At 43.0% G+C, this 26576-nt stretch overlaps 1 protein-coding gene across 1 annotated transcript; it reads right to left on the reverse strand.

The window, feature by feature from the left end:
• Positions 1 to 25449, reverse strand: gtpbp2a (GTP binding protein 2a). Its single transcript, XM_014154625.3, has 12 exons — positions 25063 to 25449; positions 22200 to 22226; positions 18694 to 18878; positions 18205 to 18313; positions 17855 to 18052; positions 17544 to 17718; positions 2875 to 3094; positions 2149 to 2284; positions 2003 to 2061; positions 1608 to 1779; positions 1266 to 1430; positions 1 to 788 (listed from the first exon to the last, which is right to left on the reverse strand). Exons 1-12 carry the CDS (start codon positions 25273 to 25275, stop codon positions 603 to 605), a joined length of 1845 nt encoding a protein of 614 aa, XP_014010100.1. The 5' UTR covers positions 25276 to 25449; the 3' UTR covers positions 1 to 602.
• Between the last annotated feature and the right edge of the window lie 1127 nt (positions 25450 to 26576).

Consider the following 26576-nt stretch of genomic DNA (forward strand, 5'->3'; position numbering starts at 1 on the left):
CATGCCAGACATCTGGTAACAGAACTCAGTGTCTTTTCAGGTGATAAATACAGGCATCTCAGTGTGTGTGGACGCACCTGCGTACTTGTGTTTCAGTACGTGAATGTATGTTTGAGTGAGAGGCGAGTGTGTGTAAGCACGTCACCCAGAGGTGTGAATCAACTGTGTTTAAGGTGACTGCTGCTTTACACTCATTTCCATAGTTACCATTGGATAGATTTCTGTGCCTTTTGTGACCAGGTCTTCCTTACACCTCAACCTCACCGTAGTGACTGTTGCTAGGTGAACAGGTGACACAGGAGACAAAATATACTTCCCTCATCAATATCTAGAAAAGCAAAAGGAAACAATCAAAATAGCAGTTCTTGAAAAGGCTTGAGAAAAGGTTTGGTGACAACAAGGCTTTGGAAAAACTAAGTAAAAGACAAAAGTTGAGGGAAAAGTCGGTTCTTTGCTGAGATGACAGGAGAGGGGCTTTGGAAGAAGCAGGAAGGCTGAAGATGACAGGAGAAAGAGACGGAACCCTCTCCTCCGATGTTCTAGATCCTGGGATCTAGCTGGGACGGCTGTGGTTCTCCTGTTCCACTGGGCGGTTCTGGGTTCTAGGCCTCGTCCTCCTCCTCACTCTGTGAGGGCTGTGACTGGGAGACAGGCTGCAGCTTGGTGACCTGGCCGATGCCTTTGGTGGCTCCCTCTCTGAACAGCAGCTTGGCCCCCACCTTCAGGTACTCTGGGTGCTTAATGAACTTAAAACACACCACCGCCTTCTCACCTGTCCTCAGCTCCTCCTGTGGTACACAGATAGATGGATTAGTAGTTTCATGGAAGACTTGTATTAGTTTCATAGAGGAAGACTTGTATAGAATATTATCACTGTATGTTAGCACTTCACAAATATTAATTCTACAAATCCTTAAAACTAGTGTTGACACTGTACCAGAAATATTTAAGTGGGTTAACTTTTGTGCAGCAGGGGAGCTAACATGATACATCCCAGACTCCCAGTGCAGGCTAGCAATGAGTAAGGGGGAGCAGGCAAGGTTCACGCTATAATAAGGGTAGGGGGCGTTGATAGACAGGCTTAATCTGTGAAGTACCAAAAGTAAAAAAAGATACTAAAACATGAAAAAAAAGTTTGGTACTGTATCGAAAAAGTACCGAAGTTTCGGTATACCGTGCAACACTACTTCATCCGTGCAGCACTTCTGTCTGTGACTGCAGGGTTTCTCCAGACAGAGAGGATTGTGGAACGGTGGAGGACTGACCTTGCCGTGCACAGCCTTCACAGTAGCAGTCTGTCTGATGTTGCCCACATGCACAGTGACCTGGAAGCCCTTGTGGAAGGTCTTGGCGTGGAATAGCAGCACGATCTCCGCCTCAAACAGCCAACAGATAGTGGGGTTCATCTCTGGACTCACCATCACCATACCCTGGGAGGGAACACACAGGAAGTACAGTCATTAAACACAATGAAACGGAACAATGAAAAATATGTTGATATTAGAAATTGAAGGCAAACACTACTGCATAAACCACGATGGACAGAGACGTACAACTCAGTTTCAGCAGCTTGAGTGAAATACAAGTACACAGTTTGAGCGTCTCACCTTGCGTAACAGCGAGCGGTCGAAAGTGTCCAGTGCGAGTGTGGCGGCCTGGCCGGCCCTCAGTACCCTGCATGCTGAGCGGTTCCTCTGGATGCTGCACACTGTCAGCTTGAGGAATTGACCGGAGTCTGTAGGACCCACAACCAGCTGCTCCCCCTCACGACAGATACCACTGGATGGATGGAGAGAGATGGATGAGAGTTTGACAGATACCAATGGATGGACAGTTAGACGTACCACCACTACAACATGAGAGAGAGAGACAGAGAGAAATGTAATAAGACAAAAAGGGAAGGTCAGACAGATGCTACTCCACAAGGAGAACTAGATAAGAAAAAGGAACATGACGGAGAGGAGAGGACAAGACACTGGGGCTCCTATATCAGTGCACTGACCTGTATAGAGTTCCTCCCACCACTGTCCCCACATCAGGCACTGTGTAGATCTCATCCACCTACAGGGAAAGCACACACAGTCAAAACACACATTTACATGTATGCTATTCATTTACTGTGTGTGTCTGTATGTTCGTGTGTGTTACCTGAAACTCAGTGAGCTGTTGCATGAGCTCCTCCTGCTCCTTGCTGTTGCTGAGTGGGGGGATGATGTTGAAGAAGACCTTGAGCAGATTCAGACTTTCCCCAGACACACTGGACACGGTGAAGATGGGAGTGATGCTGCACAGGAAACAACAGCACCACCACCGTCACATGACCAGGGCTATGACAACGCACACCATGACCAACATCAAATGACCAATACAATGATATGACGCTAACATTATGGCTGGAACCCTGTGTGGCTGTGTACGTACAGTACATTAAATACACATCATGTACATTGATCATGACACTGCAAGTGTGTGTGTGAAGGATTTACCTTGACAATTTATTGTTAAAATGAGAGGCCGCCTGGATCTTTCATTTAAAGAAGCTTGCTCCCTTCGGTCTCAACGTAGACTTGACCGGAAGCCATTCTTGTGATTGTGTTTTTGCTATCCATTGTAAATGTTTGTTGGCCTATGTAGCCAAATTGTATCTATGATCGTATGTTATCCATTCATGCTTTTTATATGTCCTATTTCTATCTGTAATATTTATAATCTGTAATCAAGCCACACCCAGCCATGATTACAGACACCTGTGTGTGTCCTTTCAAAGTATATAAGCTAGTGACCCGCAGTGTTTGTCATTATACCCTGATGAAGACAGCTTGTCTGTCGAAACGTTGGTTATTCAATTATTGCATTCGAGCTCCTAGTGTGTACCTGGGTGACTGAGCGAACTGCTGTGCGGCCGTGACGGCATCATCAGCAGTGGACACCACCAGAGGCACCTTGTTGCAGCCGGGCTGTTTGAGGATGCGCTCTAGCTGCCGGACCGTGCGCTCCACCGTGTCGCGCTTACACAGGTCCACCTTACTGACCACAATGAAGATGGGCACCTTCAGAGCCATGGCCAGACCCAGGTGCTCCCGTGTTGTACCGGCTGGATGGGGTACAGAGAGGGGGGCGCAGGTTAATACGAGTCATGTCCATACATTTCATTGATGTGTCAACACAGATCTCTTAACACTCTTTAAATCATATAGTATGTTATCAAGTGTTATGTATGGTGCAGCTTTTGGCTTCTATCACGGATTCAAAAAGCATGCATTCCGAAGCTTATTAATATCCATGTAGTTCAGTACAGTGTTGGAGTGCCAGCAGATGAGACTGCTTATCTAGAGTTTAAACCCCATAGAAAGAGACGGACATGAGGCCAGGTTAATAACGTCAGGTAAACAAGCCATGGCGTAGGTTATGACTGTTATGTCATGGAAAGAAGTGTGCAAAGGTGAGAGCAGATAATACAAGGAAACCGAGAGCCCCGTGACATAATCACACTTTGACAATATCTCAACAATTTGAGATCCCCGGCCATCTGATTTGGATATAGCCTAAAGTTGTATACATATTTCACAATAACTTTGACCCTAGCCATATGTTGGCTACCTCAAAGTTGAGGTCACTGTGCATGTTTTTTTTTGGCTGGGTGTGACTTTTAGAAGGAACGTGAGAGAGTTGTGAGACTGGAGTATTCCGTCACATGCTACTACACGTGGACTCAAACCATCACGGTCTGATTCCATTAGATAATCACATCACATAGGAACACATTTAAAAACAAACACACACTGCAAATGTCATTAGCTGTCTGGAGCCAGACGGTTTGTACACAGTCATATGCTTCTTATCACTATACACTGAACAAAAATATAAAACGTAACAATTTCAAAGATTTTACTGAGTTAGTTGATGTAAAGAAATCAGTCAATTTAAATAGATTCATTAGGTTCTAATCTATGGATTTCACTTGACTGGGAATACAGATGGTCTCAGATACTTACATTTTTTTTTTTTTTAAGTAGGAACGTGGATCAGAAAACCTGTCAGTATGTAGTGTGCAGCGCGACACATTGAGTTGATCAGGCTGCTGATTGTGACCTGTGGAATGTTGTCCCACTCCTCTTCAATGTCTGTGCGAAGTTGATGGATATTGGAACACGTCGATCCAGAGCATCCCAAACAAGTTCAATGGGTTCAATGATGTCTGGTGAGTATGCAGGCCATGGAATAACTTGAACATTTTAGCTTCCAGGCATAGTGTACAGATCCTTGCAACATGGGGCCTTGCATAATCATGCTAAAACATGAAGTGATGGCGGCGGATAAATGGCACTACAAATGGGCCTCAGGATCTCATTTCGTTATCTCTGTGCATTCAAATTGCCATTGATAAAATGCACTTGTGTTCGTTGTCCGTAGCTTATGCCTGCCCATACCATAACCCCACCATTCACAACATTGATATTAGCAAACCACTCGCCCAAACGACACCATACACGTGGTTTGCAGTTGTAAGGACGGTTGGCTGTACTGTCAAATTCTCTAAAACGACGTTGGAGGTGGCTTATGGTTGAGAAATGAACATGAAATTATCTGGCAACAGCTCTGGTAGACATTCCTGCAGTCAGCATGCCAATTGCATGCTCCCTCAAAACTTGAGGCATCTGTAGCATTGTGTTGTTTGAAAACAATTGCACATTTTAGAGTGGCCCTTTGTCCCCAGCACAAGGTGCACCTGCGTAATGATCATGCTGTTTAATCAGCTTCTTGATATGCCACACCTGTCAGGTGGATGGATTATCTTGACAAAAAAAAAATGATGCTCATTAACAGGGATGTAAACAAACTTTGCGAGAAATGTTTGTGCATATGAAACATTTTGGGGATCTTTTATTTCAGTTCATTAAACATGGGACCAAAACTTTGCATTTTATTTTTGTTCAGTATAGTTTAAACGAGAACTACAAGATAAGGAGAGACTATAGTTTAGGGAGAAACAGACAGTAGGCCCTATTGCAGAGAAAGCATAAGGACACAAAAAAGAGAAAGAGAAGAGGAAAGCAAGATTGAGCACGTAGGAGAGAGAGAGAAGCTACAGAGCGTGGGTGAGGGAGAGAGATTGAGAACTTCAGAGTGGGTGTAGCCTACCGTGTGACACTAAAACATCACCTCAAGCTTCCTGTAGTGTGTGTAGAAAAACACTGCTGCTGACAAGTAAACAAAACAACTATGCTTATGCTCATAAAAATAACCTTCATAAAGGGCATCTTCATCAGTTGTTCTTGCCATTGAAGAAAAACCTGCTATTTCTGTATATCAACAATATGTCTCTATCCTAAGCCAGTGTCTCCCCTATATTCATTTAGCAACAGTGGCCAACCACTGCTAAATTCTTGCAACAACTGAAAAAAAGTCAATATTTATATATTTCTACATTGAAAAGCTTTTAAATGAATAGTCATTAGCTCAATGACTGGAAGTCTATGGGAACAGCTAGCATGTCATTGCGCTGACACTAATAGCAAAGCACCCCCCCCCCCCCGGTGGGTGAGACGTGAGAGATGTATGGCTTGGTCTGGATATAGGCCACAGAGAGGTCAAGGGCACTGACCCACAACAGTCTGGCGGGACCGAAATAAACCTACCCTCTCAGCTGAGACAGATTGTATTTGCATGCTGGCAAACGAAACATAACTTACACTGTCTGTATGTGTGTGTTAGGGGGCAAGGCTACATGGTGTCATAATGAGCCAACCTATTCCTCTGCTTTTATGGGCCCCATCAAGAGGCATGTCTTGGCTCAACATGATACCTCAACAGAGCTCTGTAAACACCCCCCCCTCACTGAGTGGAAAGTATCTGTGTGTGCATGTACTAGCAAGAGAGGCATGCCTTGAATAGCCTGCAGCTTCGCCGATCAGCTGATCCATGTCCATGTGTCACTGTCAAATCAAACTTTAATTGTCACATGCTTCGTAAACAACAGGTGTAGACTAACAGTGAAATGCTTACTTAAGGGAGAGGTGAAGCTGGTTGAGAGAAAGCCAAGAGTGTGCAAAGCTGTCATTAAGGCAAAGGGTGGCTACTTTGAAGAATCTCAAATATAAATATATTTTGATTAGTTCAACACTTTTCTGGTTACTACATGATTCCATGTGTGTAATTTCATAGTTTTGATGTCTTCACTATTATTCTACAATATAGAAAATAGTAAAAAATAAAGAAAAACCCTTGTATGAGTAGATGTGTCCAAACTTCTGACTGGTATAAACATCAGCTAACTATGTGTATGTGACCAACAAAATTTGATTTGATTTGTGAGTGTGTGGGTAGAGTCCAGTGTGACAGTGCATAGACAAAAAGAGTGTTAAAAATACATAAAAAAAAAAAACTAAAAGAAAAGTCAATGTAGATAGTCCGAGTAGCTATTTGGTTAACTACACTGAAAAAAAAAATGAAACTTGGGACCAACACTTTGCATGTTTCATGAGCTGAAAACTTATCCCAGAAAATGTTCCATACGCACAAAAAGCTTCTCTTAAATTCTATGCACAAATTTGTTTAAAATCCCTGTTAGTGAGCATTTCTCCTTTGCCAAGATAATCATCCACCTGACAGGTGTGGCATATCAAGAAGCTGATTAAACAGTATGACCATTATTACATAGGTGCACCTTGTGCTGAGGACAATAAAAGGCCACTAAAATGTGCAGTTGTGTCACACAACGCCACAGATGTCTCAAATTGAGGAAGCATGCAATTGGCATGCTGACTACAGGAATGCCCACCAGAGCTTTTGCCAGAGAATTGAATGTTCACTTCTCTACCATAAGCTGTCTCCAACATCGTTTTAGAGAATTTGGCAGTATGTCCAACTGGCCTCACAACCGCAGACCACATGTATGGTGTTGTGTGGGCAAGTGGTTTGCTGATGCCAACATTGTGAACAGAGTGCCCCACGTGGCAGTGGGTTTATGGTATGGACAGGCAAAAGCTATGGACAACGAACACAATTGCATTTTATCGATGGCAAATTCAATGCACAAAGATACCGTGATGAGATCCTGAGGCCCATTGTCGTGCCATTCATCCGCTGCCATCACATCATGTTTCAGCATGACAATGCATGGCCCAATGTTGCAAGGATCTGTACACAATTCCTGGAAGCTGAAAATGTCCCAGTTCTTCCATAGCCTGCAAACTCGGACATGTCACCCATTAAGCATGTTTGGGATGCTCTGGATCGACAGCGTGTTCCAATATCCATCAACTTCGCACAGACACTGAAGATGAGTGGGACAACATTCCACAGGCCACAATCAACAGCCTGATCAACTCTATGCGAAAGGAGATGTGTCACACGCCATGAGGCAAATGGTGGTCACACCAGATACTGACTTATTTTCTGATCCATGCCCCCCCCTAAAAGGTATCTGTGACAAACAGATGCATATCTATATTCCCAGTCATGTGAAATCCATAGATTAGGGCCTAATTTATTTAAATTGACTGATTTCCTTATATGAACTTTAACTCAGTAAATGTTTGAAATTATTGCATGTTGCATTATATTTTTGTTAAGTATATTTAGCAGTCTTATGGCTTAGGGGGTAGAAGCTGCTCAGGAGCCTTTTTGTCCCCGACTTAGCGGGCCGGTCCCCTTCTTATCCAACATTAATGCTTGCCTAATGATAGTTTTCTATATCTGGGCCCATAGCCAATATGGGCCAGCTTCTCCATGGCCTTTCGGCGGGTCACAGAGAATACACCAGACTAGGCCTGTTCCTTACACAGATGCATTTCTCTGTTTTATAATTCAAGTCTGTGCTCTGACGTTGCAAGGCCAGCAAGGCGTGTCTGTCTGTGTGTCCCATGGATGGTCCTCATACCTGACCCATATCCCCCATGACATTAGTCTGACTTCAGAATCACTACCTGGCTGGGCCAGTGAAACAGGGAGGGGGTGGTATGGCAGGTTGTGTAACCTGTGCACATACCATAACATACAAGTAAACACATTGCTGAAGGTCACTTTCCAAACAAACATGCCTGTGTCTGGTTACTAGTTATGCAAATGTAAAATTAGAGTATAAAGACGGCTCAGGAATTTGGGACATTTGAATGATAATATTTTCCATGGATAAATCGATCAATGTTTTGATCTGTTTGGTGGACTATTTTGACCAACCAACATACAGTACCTTCAGAAAGTAATCGGGCCCCTTGACGTTTTCCACATTTTGTTACGTTACAGCCCTACTCTAAAATGAATATCATTTTCTCTCATCAATCCACACACAATGCCCCATAATGACAAAGCAAAAACAGGTTTTTCAAAATGTTTGCTAAAAAAAATAATGAAATACCTTATTTACATAAGTATTCAGACCCTTTGCTATGAGACTCGAAATTGAGCTCAGGTGCATCCTGTTTCCATTGATCATCCTTGAGATGTTTCTAAAACTTGATTGGAATCCACCTGGGGTAAATTCAATTGATTGGACATGATTTGGAAAGGCACACACCTGTCTATATAATGTCCAACAGTGCATGTCAGAGCAAAAACCAAGCCATGAGGTTGAAGGAATTGTCCGTAGATCACCGAGACAGGATTGTGTCGAGGCACAGATCTGGGGAACAGTACCAAAAAAATGTCTGCAGCATTGAAGGTCCCCAAGAACACAGTGGCCTCCATTTTTAAATGGAAGAAGTTTGGAACCACCAAGACTCTTCCTAGAGCTGGCCGCCCAGCCAAACTGAGCAATCGGGGGAGAAGGGTCTTGGTCAGGGAGGTGACCAAGAACCCGATGGTCACTCTGACAGCGCTCCAGAGTTCCTCTGTGGAGATGGGAGAACCTTCCAGAAGGACAACCATCTCTGCAACACTCCACCAATCAGGCCTTTATGGTAGAGTGGCCAGACAGAAGCCACTCATCAGTAAAAAAGGCACATGACAGCGTGCTTGGAGTTTGCCAAAGGGCACCCAATAACTCTCAGACCATGAGAAACAAGATTCTCTCATCTGATGAAACCAAGATTGAACTCGTTGGCCTGAATGCCAAGCATCAAGTCTGGAGGAAACCTGGCACCATCCCTACGGTGAAGCATGGTGGCAGCAGCATGGTGGTGGCAGCATCATGCTGTGGGAATGTTTTTCAGCGGCAGGGACTGGCAGACAAGTCAGGATCGAGGCAAAGATGAATGGAGCAAAGTACAGAGAGATCCTTGATGAAAACCTGCTCCGGAGCGCTCAGGACCTCAAACTTGGGCGAAGGTTCACCTTCCAACAGGATAACGACCCTAAGCACACAGCCAAGACAACGCAGGCGTGGCTTCGGGACAAGTCTCTGAATGTCCTTGAGTGGCCCAGCCAGAGCCCGGACTTGAAAATAGCTGTGCAGCGACGCTCCCAATCCAACCTGGCAGAGCTTGAGATGATCAACAGAGAAGAAAAACACCCCAAATACAGGTGTGCCAAGCTTGTAGCGTCATACCCAAGAAGACTCGAGGCTGTAATCACTGCCAAAGGTGCTTCACCAAAAGTACTGAGTAAAGGGTCTGAATACTTATATTAATTTGATATCCTTTTTTTATACATTAGCAAAAATGTCTAAAGACCTGTATTTATGCTTTGTCATTATGGAGTATTGTGTGTAGATTGATTAAATCCTTTTTTTCCCCTCGTCAATTTTAGAATAATCTGTAACCTAACAAAATGTGGAAAAAGTAAAGTGGTCTGAATAATTTCCCAATTAAGTAATTCAGAAGAAAATCATACAAACTGTCTGCAACAAAAGCAAATCTCATGCATATTAACGCAGTAACGGAAGAGAGAGCCCGTATTCACCAGCTGCAGCTGAAAAGTTTCCACCTGTCACTGTTCTGGGAGAATTAGAGGCAGGGTGACGCATGTCAGCATGGCCGAGCGGTCTAAGTCACTGCGTTCAGTTCGCAGTCTCCCCTGGAGGCGTGAGATCAAATCTCACTTCTGACACTAATATTTTGGTTAACCCTCACAACTAATAGGTGAACAAATTAATAATGTTGTTACAACACAGCCTAAAAGGTATTCATAATCCTGGAACCCCGAACCAGCCATGATGTCTGGAAAGTTATGAACACATCTGCAAATACAGTGAGCAAATGAATACTGTTGTCAAAAAAGAGCACTTAAAGGAGCAGTAGGTAGCTTTATGGGTGACCTGAACAAATTCACGTAGAAATGAGAGTTCTAGATCTGTCACTCATTGAAAGCAAGGGGGGCAAGTTTTGTTTGTGCTCTTTTTACCCCCAGCTTCAAACAGAAGAAAATACAATATTTTTGTTTATTGAATAGATTTCACAGCATTTTAGACAGTACAATGATTCTCTGTCAAATAAACTGAAATTAGGCAAACCAGTCGAATTATAGCAACCAGGAAATGGCAGAGCGATTTCTGCCTATTGTAGCTTTAAGCAGAGAGGAAGACGCGAAGCGAGAGGATTTACTCTGGCCCAAAATCTGTCTGCATGATATAAGCCCTTTTTCGGTCTATGAGAGTGTCAAATTACGTGAGGCTTATTTGATCTAATAGATGTTTCATAATGTTTAGGTTATTACAAATGTAATGACATAAGTGTATGCACCTGGCATTCTGGCAACTTTGAGAAAAACTACTAAGTTGTGCTGGTTGTTCACAAGCGTATCTGGCCTCTCATTGGCGAGAATGGTCCCACCTGATCTCACCTGTCTTCAAATCACTGAGGACATGCATTTCTATTGTTAGAGCGGTCACTCCGTTTATTTTGTCAATATAATAGATCATCTTTGCCCTAAGGTATTCAAATCATCTCAGATCCCAGAAGCAGCCAATGGCGCCTGACTGTTAGACATGTAGGTGAGTTAGGAGGAAAGATAAACATGTCAGGATGGCCGAGCGGTCTAAGGCGCTGCGTTCAGGATGCAGTCTCCCCTGGAGGCTTGGATTCAAATCCCACTTCTGACAACATTTTGGTTGTTCCTGGCAACTAAGAGTGCAAATCAATAGTGACATACTCCTACATTTACAATAGGTATTTAGTAACAGCCAAAACCTGAAACAGGGCTAGAGGCTTTAACTTGGCAGGCTGCCTACATTCCCCTTGAGGCACTCAAGCTCACTCTGATATCCAGGCAGTAAAGTATGGTGTTGGCAGACAAGCAGATACCACTGCTTATCTATAGAGTTAGAAACCCAGAGAGAGGGAGTCTTGGTAGGACGTGATATAATGTGCAACTGTCATATCAGAATGGCCGAGCGGTCTAAGTCACTGCGTTCAGGTCGCAGTCTCCCCTGGAGGCGTTGGTTCGAATCCCACTTCTGACAATTTTTTTGCTAATCCTGGCAAATTACAGATCAAATGGATAGTGTTATAACAAAGGAAAAAAGCAATGAGCTATTCACTAACCACTGAAAGATAATCTGTAAATAAAGAAAAAGGCTAAGCAAGGGTGCCGACTGTGTGTCAGTTTCCTTTCCTTCCTTCGCTCAGATTTCAGCTGTGTCCCGATAAAGCTATTTTAGACTGTCTCCTCTTCCTCAGTCAAGACCACTGATCTGGGAGGACTTGAAAGGTGAAGGCAATATTAAGGACACCTATCCAGTTCCTTCAAGTATCAGTACAAAGGAACAGAAAGGAAACAAGAGCAGAATGCCTTTGAAAGTCTTGGGACAGTGGTGAACTTTAAGAATCTGAACCTTTCCTGTAGCGTCAGCACTGACATCCCAAGTGTCTGCTTACTAACTCAACAGGTGTCCGTTTCACAGACACCCTTTGGTGAGCTACAGACCATCATCTGTTAGGGGGCTCAGAGGAACGCCGGTTAGTCTGGGACTTGATTTGATTTTGACTGGGGAGGGGGCTGTTACATAAGCCCAGATAGCAGTGTGTTTTTGTTTTTTTGCAGTGTGTTTGTACAGCCCTACTGCCCAGCTTGGAACTTAGCTAGCCTGCCAGCTACAGAAGAGAGAGAAGAGGGTTGGACTTGAGTACATTGGAGTCATATTGTGCAATACTCCTGCTTAGGGCCGTCCCCTACTAAAGAAAATCATGGTCGACCGAAAGTCTGTTCTTCCTAACAATTGATTGCTCAACATTTTTAAACGTAGTTTTCCATATATAAAACACACAGTATGAGCTTTAATAAAATCAACTATGTGTATTGAACTCGTCTGATGCTTTAAACGGTTTGAAGCCTCAAGAGGACACCAGAGATCTAGATAACCAGAAGGAAAAAAAGAAGTTCACCAGACTGAACTATTTTCCTCCCACTCCTGTTGGCTTTCGCAATTTCTGCCATTACGCTCCTGAAGTTGCCAGTAATATGCTACACGAGGAGTCTGCAACCTTTCATGTGGAATGCCAATTTATTTGACAATTTCTACCGAGATGAATGACAGTTATGGTTTTCAAATGCACATTTTCGTAAACAGTTTAATTTAATTTATAATAAGATCTTCATATCTCAAAAATCATTCATATGTGGTTAATCGAAATTCCATCCAAATCGAAATGAAAAATGGTACAAACCTAAAAAGTAACTGATTGCCGTTGCCAACTAAGTAAAAATAGCCGACAAAGCGAACAAATAACATTCCAGGCTGTAGTTAGAAAATAACCTGATTAAAAATACATTTCCTATGAATCACCTTGTTTCAGACAGGCCATGTGTAGCCAAACTTGAAACATTGCATCAACTATTAACTTGGGCCAGCCCAAAGCTTGCACTAGCAAACTTGCAACATTGTATAAAATATTCTGGAACCTCAGTTTCCTGAGCCAGTGAGCTCAGGACAGACACAGCTGTAGGGTATTTGCACCAGGGATAAGAAGCAGTGCTTGACTTGGGCAGGAGCTCACCGGAGCTTAGTACTGGCACCTCAAATGTTCTACTGCTTGAGTTCCTGTTCCTCTTATAGAATATTAGCTCAAAAGTATTGTGGAGCTCCTGCACCTAAATAAACTCAGCAAAAAAAGAAACGTCCTCTCACTGTCAACTGCATTTATTTTCAGCAAACTTAACATGTGTAAATATTTGTATGAACATAACAAGATTCAACAACTGAGACAAACTGAACAAGTTCCACAGACATGTGACTAACAGAAATAGAATAATGTGTCCCTGAACAAAGGGGGGGGGGGGGGGGGTCAAAATCATAAGTAACAGTCAGTATCTGGTGTGGCCACCAGATAAGTACTGCAGTGCATCTCCTCCTCATGGACTGCACCAGATTTCCCGTTCTTGCTGTGAGATGCTACCCCACTCTTCCACCAAGGCACCTGCAAGTTTCCGGACATTTCTGGGGGGGAATGGCCTTAGCCCTCACCCTCGGATCCAAAAGGTCCCAGACGTGCTCAATGGCCACGGCAGAACACTGACATTCCTGTCTTGCAGGAAATCACGAACAGAACGAACAGTATGGCTGGTAGCAATGTCATGCTGGAGGGTCATGTCAGGATGAGCCTGCAGGAAGCGTACCACATGAGGGAGGAGGATGTCTTCCCTGTAACGCACAGCGTTGAGATTGCCTGCAAAGCTCAGTCCGATGATGCTGTGACCGCCCACCTCCAAATCGATCCCGATCCAGAGTACAGGCCTCAGTGTAACGCTCCTTCCTTCGACGATAAACGCGAATTCGACCATCACCCCTGGTGAGACAAAACCGCGATTTGTCAGTGAAGAGCATTTTTAGCCAGTCCTGTCTGGTCCAGCGACGGTGGGTTTGTGCCCATAGGCGACGTTGTTGCCGGTGATGTCTGTTGAGGACCTGCCTTACAACAGGCTTACAAGGCCTCAGTCCAGCCTCTCTCAGCCTATTACGGACAGTAACTCAGGCAGTTGTTGTTGCCATCCTGTACCTGTCCAGCAGGTGTGATGTTCGGATTTATCGATCCTGTGCAGGTGTTGTTACACGTTGTCTGCCACTGCGAGGACAATCAGCTGTCCGTCCTGTCTCACTGTAGCGCTGTCTTAGGCGTCTCACAGTACGGACATTGCAATTTATTGCCCTGGCCACATCTGCAGTCCTCATGCCTCCTTGCAGCATGCCTAAGGCACGTTCACGCAGATGAGCAGGGTCCCTGGGCATCTTTCTTTTGGTGTTTTTCAGAGGCAGTAGAAAGGCCTCTTCAGTGTCCTACATTTTCATAACTGTGACATCAATTGCCTACCGTCTGCGAGCTGTTAGTGTCTTAACAATCGTTCCACAGGTGCATGTTCATTAATTGTTTATGGTTCATTGAACAAGCATGGGAAACAGTGTTTAAACCCTACAATGAAGATCTGTGAAGTTATTTGGATTTTGACGAATTATCTTTGAAGACAGGGTCCTGAAAAAGGGACGTTTCTTTTTTTTCCTGAGTTTATAAACAGTACCAGCACCTGAAATGAGTACCAGAACCTATTTCAGTCCAAGTCAAGCACTGATAAGAAGCCTATTTTATGATGTTTCCACAGGATCAGAGCATGACCTTTTTCCCTTTCAAGCTGAGTGGTTATCGAAAGGGAGAGAGCTGGAAAGATTTTTCAAATACATTGAGGAACTATTGTAATTCTCAATGGATGTAATAACAGACAGTTTGCTTACTGTTTGAGGTGAAGAAAATATTACTTTGAGAAGCTAAACAGGTTATTAGTGGTGGTGCGTTAAGCCAATCAGAAATACTATCAGATCCCCAAATGGGCACATTTATATGCCTACAATTTGCGCGCAGGTCAGGTAGCCTATAGGCCTACTTCTATGCGTGCGCGTCCTTACTCAACATTGACAGGAGCGCTCCAAACAAAAGACAATGACTAAATTGACAGAAATCGTAAATGGAATTAAATAAGCCAAAACTTGTTTGTCACAAGTGTAGCATAGGTTGTGCACTCTGAAAACAAATGTGTCCACTGACAATGAGAACAGAAAGACATAATATAGAATGCATTAAAATAAATGACCATAACCAAAGTAACAAACATTGTAGATTAGAATCATAGGAATTAACGGTAAATGTACTACTGGTGATATATGTAATGGGGAATTGATATACCCTAACAATCAAAACACAAACAATTCACACAATGAAGTTATGAAAGAATCTGACGTCTGCATTGGCAATGCAGCATTTACAGTGATATGGCCTCAGCAGGTCAGGGCATTCATACTTCTTGAGCTTCGCAGAGCAGTGCAGAGCTGTTGTCAAGGAAGTGAGTTTGTTTATACAGGATGTAACGCCCCTACCTACCGTCAACCAATCATGTCAATGCAGAGCTATACAGAGCCCTCCACATTGTTACAACATTTGGGAGACACATGGCGATGTGGTACAGAGCTCGATTTGGCCTCTGCATGCCTCTGGAGGCTCCGCAATTGCGTCACACCCTCCATATGGAGCCTCGGACCACATTTTCAAATTAAGCATAAATAGGCTTTTAGTCTAGGGCTCAGCAATGGATTAGTTCACCGAGATGGGCGCAAATAAAAAAAATATAGTTGAAGTCGAAGTTCACATACACCTCAGCCAAATGCATTTAAACTCAGTTTTTCACAATTCCTGACATTTAATCCTAGTAAAACTTCCCTGTTTTAGGTCAGTTAGGATCACCACTTTATTTTAAGAATGTGAAATGTCAGAATAATAGTAGAGAGAATTATTTTTCTCAGCTGTTATTTCTTTCATCACATTCCCAGTGGGTCAGAAGTTTACATACACTCAATTAGTATTTGGTAGCATTGCCATAAAATTGTTTAACTTGGGTCAAACGTTTTGGGTAACCTTCCACAAGCTTCCCATAATAAGTTGGTGTAACTGAGTCAGGTTTGTAGTCCTCCTTGCTCGCACACGCTTTTTCAGTTCTGCCCACAAATGTCCTATAGGATTGAGCTCAGGGCTTTGTGAAGCCCACTCCAATACCTTGACTTTGCTGTTCTTAAGCCATTTTGCCACAACTTTGGAAGTATGCTTGGGCTCATTGTCCATTTGGAAGACCCATTTGCGACCAAGCTTTAACTTTCTGACTGATGTCTTGAGATGTTGCTTCAATATATCCACATAATTTTCTTTCTTCATGATGCCATCTACTTAGTGAAGTGCACCAGTCCCTCCTGCAGCAAAGCACCCCCACAACATGTTGCTGCCACCCCCGTGCTTCACGTTTGGGATGGTGTTCTTTGGCTTGCAAGCCTCCCCCTTTTTCCTCCAAACATAATGATGGTCATTATGGCCAAACAGTTCTATTTTTGTTTCATCAGACCAGAGGACATTTCTCCAAAAAGTACGATCTTTGTCCCCATGTGCAGTTGCAAACCGTAGGCTAGCTTTTTTATGGAGGTTTTGGAGCAGTGCTTTCTTCCTAGCTGAGTGGCTATGTCGATATAGGACTCGTTTTACTGTGGATATAGATACTTTTGTACCGGTTTCCTCTAGCATCTTCACAAGGTCCTTTGCTGTTGTTCTGGATTGATTTGCACTTTTCGCATCAAAGTATGTTCATCTCTAGGTGACAGAACGCGTCTCCTTCCTGAGCGGTATGACGGCTGCGTGGTCCCATGGTGTTTATACTTGCGTACTATTGTTTGTACAGATGAAAGTGGTACCTTCAGGCGTTTAGAAATTGCTCCCAAGGATGAACCAGACTTGTCTTGGCTTATTTCTTTTGATTTTCCCATTATCTCAAGCAAAGAGGCACTGAGTTTGACGATAGGCCTTGAAATACATCCACAGGTACACCTCCAATTGACTCAAATTATGTAATTTAGCCTATCAGAAGCTTCTAAAGCCATGACATCATTTTCTGGATTTTTCCAAGCTGTTTAAAAGCACAGTCAACTTAGTGTATGTTAACTTCTGACCCACTGGAATTGTGAAACAGTGAATTATAAGTGAAATAATCTGTCTGTAAACAATTGTTGGAAAAATTACTTGTGTCATGCACAAAGTAGAAGTCCTAACCGACTTGCCAAAACTATATAATTTGTTAACAAGAAATTTGTGGAGTGGTTGAAAAACAAGTTTTAATGACTCCAACCTAAGTGTATGTAAACTTCCGACTTCAACTGTATGCATGCATATATATATATTTATATATAAAAACCAATCTTGGTCGACCAACAGCCTAACAATCGACCAGTCGACTAATTGGAGCCAGCCCTACTCCATCAGGGAGTGCTCCACCGACTGGCTTATCTGTAAAAATGTAAGAACCTGTCAAAGCACAAGTCTTGACAACAACGCTCAAGTGTTGCCTCCAAGCACTGGAGTAAGAACAACTTTCCCCACACTGATCCTAACTGTGACCTTTAGAAGGCATAACCTGCCTTGGACAAGCACAGAGGCACAGTTTTCATGTAAACCAGGGGTAGGCAACTAGAATTAGCTGTGGGTTGACAATTTTTTGCTAAAAACCTTGGGGGAACAAAAAATTATAATCACAGGTGGCTGGTCTTACCTGCGGGTAGCATGTTGCCGACCCCTGACGTAAACCAACAAAAAGCGATTTTAACAAACAACCACAGAGTCTGGGTCAAGTGTAGCAGTCAGACTCACCGATGCCCGTGTTTGCACTGACCACCAGCATGGCAAAGTCTGGGCAGTAGCTAGTCAGGCCAAAGATGGTTGTCTTCAGGTACTTGTGGTGGCCGGCCAAGTCAATGAACGTGATCATCTTAGAGGCACTCTCACATATCTCCTCTGCTGTCCGCGACTCACTGTAGTTCACCACCTGAGGGACACAAGAGGGCAAAGGTTTAAAAAAAAAAAAAAAAAAAACACAAGCCAACCCATCTAGTCCTTTCATCTATTAGTAGTCATGAAAAAGCCATTTGAGAGTTTGGGACATGGCCAGTCCTTTCCCTCACCTCTCCTTTGCTGTTGAAGCCGAGAATCTCAAAGCTGATGCTGGAGGTACGTCCTGTCTGGATCTCGTGGAGGTGTCTGAAGAGGTTGAGTCTGGCCCGGCCTCGCCCGTTATCCAGCTCACCCTGTGTCAGCACACCTAGCAGGGTGGACTTTCCTGAGTCCACGTTACCCAGCACAGCCACCCGCAGGTCCAGGAACTAAATACAAAAACACACGTAGAACATAGTATGAATGTTGACCTAGTCACACATAGCCAACTTATCAGCAAATGTTGTAGTAGTAGTACGACAAGTAGTGACTCTCGCTGTCTACACTTAACAGCTTATGAGCTTCTCATGAGGTCACTAACCTGCTGGTCGTCTGGCACCTTCCTTATGAGAACCTCAGCTATCTTACGAGGGATATCAGCATCGTGGTCCACCTCTCTCTCTCTGAGAATGGTGATGTCAGCCCCAACCCTTCAAGTCAAAAGTAAATGAAGAGTCAATTACACGTACAACATCGACCCAGAAATACTTTTGGTACAAGAATTGCACAAGCAATTTCATCACATCTTTAAAAAATGGAGTATACGAGAAGGCTGGCAGGGCTCCAGAGGGGCGCAGCGGTCTAAGACACTGCATCTCAGTGCTTGAGGCGTGACTACAGACACCCTGGTTCAAATCCAGGCTGTATCACAACCGGCCGTGATTGGGAGTCCCATAGGGAGGCGCACAATTGGCCCAGCGTCGTCCGGGTTTGGCCGGTGTAGGCAGTCATTGTAAATTCTAATTTGTTCTTAACTGACTTGCCTAGGTAAATAAAATAAAAATCTAAACAGTTGGTGTGTGGGTCGTACTTCTCTGCCATCCTGCCTAGGGTCTTTAGCGATGACCTCAGGTCTTCCTCTGATAGGCCCACCAGCATGCCGTTGTCATCGACACCAATCTGATAGACAGCCTCACCCCGCCCCTCCTGTAGACGCCATTTCATCTGTGTGGCCAGGTGTTCAAAGCGGTATTGCGTGGGGTCGATCAGCTTCAGCTGTAGAGGGGGAGAGAAAGCTGAGACTAAAGAGCTGAAGGAATGGTATAGCTAATAAATGGCTAACACCTCTGTTCAGGCCAATTAATGTTTCTAGTTTGCACTTTGCAGGTGGTGAAAATAACTAATACTGTAAGTAGGATGTCTTTGTACATTTGTTTGGAGGCAGCAGCTGCCCCTGGTCCTAAAAACGACAGTGCTAATCCACTGTGGTAGGACATGAACATGTTCGGGTTGCAGCCAGACTATTCACTGCTCTTTGGTCATAATACACCTTTACATACAGAACAGAAGAGTGAAACAAAGCTACATCCAGTCTTTTCCACTAGCGCCGGCTGTTGGCTAAACAGCCGATTACAGGCTCATTTTCAGCCAGCTACTTTTTCCACTTAAATTAACTAAGCTAATTTTCAAAATAGTCAACCGATCCCTCTCCCGCTAGAAGAAACAATATACATCTTCTAGCAATCTATTGACTTTAAACATCAGCTATCTGAGCAGCTAACCGATCGCTGCAGCTGTACATAGTCCATCTGTAAATAGCCCACCCAATATACCTACCTTATCCCAATATTGTTTTTATTTACTTTGCTGCTCTTTTGCGCACCAGTATCACTGCTTACACACCATCATCTATCACTCGTGTTAATCTGCTAAATTGTAATTACTTTGCTACTATGGCCTATTTATTGCCTTAACTCCTCATGCCATTTGCACACACTGCATATAGACTTTCTTTTTTTTCTCTATTGCGTTATTGACTGTACGCTTGTTTATTCCATGTGTAACTCCGTGTTGTTTCTGTCGCACTGCTTTGCTTTATCTTGGCCAGGTCGCAGCTGTAAATGAGAATGTGTTCTCAACTAGCTTACCTGGTTAAATAAAGGTGAAATAAAAAATTTTAAAAAATAGGCGCTTGTCAGTCACAAAGCGAGCGATGACAGGGAAAAACTGCTTTGTCTCGCCTTCCGATACCTGCATGCAATGTGATTTGTCTGCGCTGTGGTTGGTTGAAGTCAAATGTCTTTACATGCAGGGGGCTTCTTTATCTTCTCTGTCATTTTTCCAACAATTGGTAACAGACAGATTATTTCACTGTATCACAATTCCAGTGGGTCAGAGGTTTACATACACTAAGTTGACTGTACCTTTAAACAGCTTGGAAAATTCCAGAAAATTATGTCATGGCTTTAGAAGCTTCTGATAGGCTAATTGACATCATTTGAGTCGATTAGAGGTGTACCTGTGGATGTATTTCAAGGCCTACCTTCAAACTCAGTGCCTCTTTGCTTGACATCATGGGAAAATCAAAAGAAAATCAGCCAAGAACTCAGAAAAAAAATTGTAGACCACAAAAAAGACCACAAGTCTGGTTCATCCTTGGGAGCAATTTCCTGCCTGAAGGTACCATGTTCATCTGTACAAACAATAGTACGCAAGTATAAACACCATGGGACCACGCAGCCGTCATACCGCTCAGGAAGGAGACGCGTTCTGTCTCCTAGAGATAAACATACTTTGGTGCAAATCAATCCCAGAACAACAGCAAAGGACCTTGTGAAGATGCTGGAGGAAACAGGTACAAAAGTACCTGTATCCACAGTAAAACAAGTCCTATATCGACATAACCTGAAAGGCCGCTCAGCAAGGAAGAAGACACTGCTCCAAAACCGCCATAAAAAAGCCAGACTACGGTTTGCAACTACACACGTGGACAAAGATCGTACTTTTTGGAGAAATGTCCTCTGGTCTGATGAAACAAAAATAGAAATGTTTGGCCATAATGACCATCATTATGTTTGGAGGAAAAAGGGGGAGGCTTGCAAGCCAAAGAACACCATCCCAAACGTGAAGCACGGGGGTGGCAGCGGGCAGCAACATGTTGTGGGGGTGCTTTGCTGCAGGAGGGACTGGTGCACTTCACTAAGTAGATGGCATCATGAAGAAAGAAAATTATGTGGATATATTGTGAAAAACTGAGTTTAAATGTATTTGGCCAAGGTGTATATAAACTTCCGACTTCAACTGTATTTCTGCGTTTTGTTTCATAGTGGGTAGCTAATCACAAAGAACCATATAAAATCAGAATGATTTCTTATTTCTATGCAAACAACTATGTAGATTCCCATATAACCCACCTCACATGCAGCAACAGTGCCTGGGGCATTGCATGGACTGAGTGAAGTGCTGAAAGATTCATTTTTAGAACCGCACCAGCATAGAATGGTCGAATTTAGCCGGAAGTCTACTTAAGTTTGACTTCGTCCCTGTGTTTCTTGGCTTTTTACGTAATTTTGTTCACACACACAAGATTGTTATCCAATGTTTGATCTTGATCAACAGCTACTAGCAAAGGGATGTCAGAGAATCCCATCGATCAGACAGACGAATCACACCGTTACCACGGTAAAAGGCCTGCCCTTAAAGTGTCAGCTGAATATTTGTCACACCCAAGTGACTCAAATATTTGAGGGCACATTGTACTTTATTGAGCATGGAAAACACCCCAAAACTTTTATTCATTAACTTTTAGTCATTTCCAGTGTTTCCCCTATATTTTCGGGACGGTAAAACGTTTTCAATGTAACGTTTGTGTAAAGTATTCAGATATAAAGTACGTAGAATTAACAAATCACCAACAACAAAAAAACTAGACAGTCAGGGAAAAAAATGGCATGTAAAAAGTGTTGGTCCCTCGTTTCATGAGCTGAGATAAAACATCCCAGAACTTTTCCATACACACACAAAAACCTTATTTCTCTCAAATGTTGTGCACAAATTTGTTTCCATCCCTGTTAGTGAGCATTTCTCCTTTGCCAAGATAATCCATCCACCTGACAGGTGTGGGATATCAAGAAGCTGATTAAACAGCATGATCATTACACAGGTGCACCTTGTGCTGGGGACAATAAAAAGCCACTCTAAAGTGTGCAATTTTGTCACAAAACAAAATGCAACAGATGTCTCAAGTTAAGGGAGCGTCCAATTGGTACGCTGACTGTAGGAATGTCCACCAGAGCTGTTGCATGTTCATTTCTCTACCATAAGCCACCTCCAACGTCGTTTTAGAGAATTTGGTAGTACGTCCAACCAGCCTCAACCACAGACCAGGACCTCCACATCCGGCTTCTTCACCTGCAGTGATAAACTAGGGATAGGCTATTCACTTGTGAAGAAAAGCTGAAATATAGACAACCAATGATGGAGGTAAGATTATTGGAAACTGGAAGGCCTTCCATCAGCTGACAACTGCTACTCTCCAGTAATGAGTGAGCAAAGGTGTGTGTCATGACACATGTATAACATTGTATTTCAGCTTACCTTGTACTCTATATTCCCCTCTTCAGCCTGAAAGAGAGGAGAGGACAGCATTATTATGTTGGACAGAAGAGAACTGAGACAAATGGTACCTACTGTTCTCTAAAAAGGCACAAAGAACCCCACTCTGACTGAAAGCCCAGTATCCAACAGTAAATGAATGGAGTGGGTGGTTGGAAGAACTTTAAAGCTGCTACATTGTTTCAACTAGCCATAAAAGAGTCTACATGCAAATATAACTGTAAAGTGATGCAATGCTGGCTTAAATTGCTCTTTGAGTAGAGATTTCCTGATTATTCGGTGTACTAAAGACCACATACAGGCAGCCAATAGCACAGTCAATGGAAAAACAATAAGCCCAACATCATTGGTCACCAACCGGTCGATCACAATCGGCTGGTCATCCCCAAGGCATTCCTAGTCGATCGTCAAAATATTTCTGTAAAAAAACCAACAATAAAGTGCTTCTCGCACTGTTGATGGTAAGTGCACCCGATTCAGCTGCCCTGAGGCTGGGTAGGCGAAGTGTTCCCATTTTGTACCATCTCCTGTGTCTGAAGGTACAAATCAAGTGCACTATAGGCCTACCGCTGGCTGGCTCAGATTAATGTCGGCAGTAACGTAGCAGGCGTAAAAGAAAGCTATAGCAAAGTTGATATGGTGAGATAAAAAAAAGTGTTTTACCATGAATAGTGAAAGACTCAACGAATACAGCAGAGCTGCTGTTTTTTTTATTTTTTATGAGCGAGTTCATGTTTGTTCTTAATCAGCACTGTCACTTTTTATTCAACCATAAAATATGTGTTCTTCCTACATCCACTTGCGCTATAACCAGCACTGCAGCTGTAATGAATGAGTAGGAAAGTGTATTGATGGGTTTGCGTTGTTATTATTAGCAGTTTGTGTCTTTTAATGTCAAGGAATATTTCACTTTCTCTGCTCATAAGAGTAACATGAATTTGTGCACGAGGTAGAAATAATCCGGTGCGACTCGAGTTTCAATCAGCTGGAAGACTGTCGCTTTTTGGTCAGTGTCAGCAGAGGAAAGGGAGGAGAACCCTCAGTCTGCTACTCTCTACCTCCACTGAGACTGACCATCAGTCCAGTAAAATAAAAACAAAAAGCAAAATATTGAAATGTATGCTCACTCAGCTGTACCTCACAAGTAATACAACAACTGTTCTATTACCGGTGCGATCATAAAGCCTACCTCAAATCTAGAAATATATTTTTAGATTTGGTTCGAACAATGGTTCGAACAATGCATTGGCAGGACTAGTCAAGCAAAGCCAATATGCGGTGAAAATGTATTGGGTCATTGTTACAGTAATGTTTTTAATAGGGTAATGTTGCATAGGCTTAGATTTTTTAAGTCATGTTAATAAATAAATAAAAAATCTGAGCGGTAGATCTCAGCTTGCATTTTCACTCAGAAATTGATCTTGACTCAGAAAAGGTTGGTGACCACTGTCCTATGTAATGGGGATTCTAAATGGCCACGGCAGAACACTGACATTCCTGTCTTGCAGGAAATCACACACAGAACGAGCAATATGGCTGGTGGCATTGTCATGCTGGAGGGTCATGTCAGGATGAGCCTGCAGGAAGGGTACCACAGGAGGGAGGAGGATGTCTTCCCTGTAACGCACAGCGTTGAGATTGCCTGCAAAGCTTAGTCCGATGATGCTATGACCGCCCACCTCCAAATCGATCCCGCTCCAGAGTACAGGCCTCAGTGTAACGCTCATTCCTAAGACAATAAATGCGAATCCGAACATCACCCCTGGTGAGACAAAACCGTGACTCGTCAGTGAAGAGCACTTTTTACCAGTCCTGTCTGGTCCAGCGACGGTGGATTTGTGCCCATAGGCGATGTTGTTGCCGGTGATGTCTGGTGAGGACCTGCCTTACAATAGGCCTACAAGCCCTCAGTCTAGCCTCTCGCAGCCTATCACAGACAGTCTGAGCACTGATGGAGGGATTGTGCATTCCTGTTAAGTTATATGGATTTTGATTAATGATCTTTTAAAGACTGGGTCCTGAAAAAGGGACGTTTATTTTTTTTGCTGAATTTGTGAGCGAGAGAGATCTATCCACACACACACACACACACACACACACACACACACACACACACACACACACACACACACACACACCAGCCCAAGTTAAAGTCAATGGGAAAGAAAGCTAAAAGACTAAGTAATACACTATAGCTAATTATTATGTGAGGAGGCTCTACTCTATCAAAATCTCTCAATCTCTCTGGGGAGAAAGCAATTCATCAGCTCTGCAGAGGATTTCAGTGGCGTCTGCCTTTGCTTCAGTCCTCTACACTCAGTAGGCGAGGCAAGCCGTCCCTTTGCTGTTTACAAACACAGCTGTTCCGTTTTTTTTTTTTTAGTAACGTCAACAAAACATTGGACAAAATTATACAAAATATTAAAATGGAACGATCTGGCTAACTTGGCTATAGTAGTTTTACTGCAACTATTCAGTTCAATAAACAACCAACGTTGCTACATACTGTATTTTGTAGAGCTAGCTAGCTAGCTTGCTTGCTTTAGTTACGTGTCACTGCATCTCCAGCCAGGAAGCTAGCTAATAGTGTAAAAATGACTTTCTGTTTGCAGACACTTGCTTCAAAACGGGCAGTCAGTTCACAAGAACTTCTAACAGAAGATGGTTACAAACATGTTTTTGGACAATATACATACAAGTATGGTATGCACAAACAAATTGTAAGAGTTTTTAGAACAAAATTGGCGGGTAATAAACTTGCAAGCCATTTCTCGTTAGTCAGCTAGCAAACGTTAGCTAGCTACTGTACCACCCAATTGCAGGCTACGGAAGCATATCTGCTTACCTCTGGGGGTAGATTAGCCGGGGGAAGATATGGGGGGTTATTGCTTGGTTTGGAGTTTCGGGATGACCGACTCTTTGCTTTTTTGGCATTCTTCAAACACTTTTTAGAACTCATTCCGAAGCCATTCCCCGAACTAACGTTACATCCAACTCCTTGGCAACCAGACTTCTGCCCGGAACCTGAACCAAAAAGCTCTGATACCCGCGAATCCATTACTTCGGAACCGTGTGTACGCTAGCTATGTACGATTTGAAATAGAAAACGTCCTAAAACCGAGACATTCAAGCGTATTTTTCATAGGGAGAGTTTTTAAAAAAGCGAGAAGAACAACTCAACTACCAGCTGGTTAGAGTTCCTGCCCCCCACTACAAAGTGGACAATAACAACTCCGCGTCATTGACTCGTTTTGAGTTGACAGCGGATCTACGTCAGACCTGCATTATTCATATTTAAAGTAGCTTCTACGTCAGTATATTTCATCAATACAAAATATTTGGGCTTGTTCGACATTGCTGCCCACAGTGCAAGCGACTTCCGACTGATTGATCTACACATCAACTTGCATCATCAATAACGACTCAATATTATTTTTAGATCATTCAGTCAATCACAATTTACCCATGGTAGGCTACATCACGGTTTTGACACTGCCAAAATTTGCTACTTAGAGGTGTATTCATATTACCTATATTTGAAGATGAAGTACATTTTTAAATAACTTTCCAACTGATTGTGTAGCAATACCATTTGTTAGAAATATTGAGTTAATGCAAGTTAAGATATATGTATTTTAACCTAACCAATAGGCCTACACTTTATGAGGTTACGTTGTTACTACTGGGATCAACTTGTATGAACATGTATATTGTTCAATAGTACCACCATGTGGCCATACACAAAAAAATATATTGGCTTTTGGGGAGGTGCATCTGTGACAGCCAAAAGTTGCACACTATTTGGCTTTCCAACAGCAAGGTTCAGTGCAACATGGCAGTGTTGCCATTGTTTATAAAAGTTTTCCTTTGTAATTTTGAAATAAACATGTATCCAACCCCCATGTCACACACAAACTGTAAATATGCACTCAGTGTCCAGTTTATAAGGTACACCCATCTAAAATAAAATGTTATTTGTAACATAGACCTTACCGTGAAATGCTTACTTTTCAGCCCTTAACCAACAAAAACAAAAGGGTTCCTGAGTGGTGCAGCGATCTAAGGCACTGCATCTCAATGCCAGAGGTCTCCCTGGTTCAAATCCAGGCTGTATCTCATCTGGCTGTGATTGAGAGTCCCATAGGGTGCTGCACAATTGGCCCAACGTCATCTGGGTTTGGCTGGGGTAGGCTGTCATTGTAAGTAAGAATTTGTTCTTAACTGACTTGCTTAGTTAAATAAAGGTAAGAAATGTTTGCTAAATCAACCAAAGGAAAAATATTACAACAACAAGGCTATATACAAGTGGTACTGAGTCAATGTGTCGGGGTACGGGTTTGTTGAGGTAATTGAGGCAGT

The sequence above is a fragment of the Salmo salar genome, chromosome 18, assembly GCF_965601325.2.
Source record: "Salmo salar chromosome 18, fSalSal1, whole genome shotgun sequence".
Taxonomy (NCBI): Eukaryota; Metazoa; Chordata; class Actinopteri; order Salmoniformes; family Salmonidae; genus Salmo; species Salmo salar.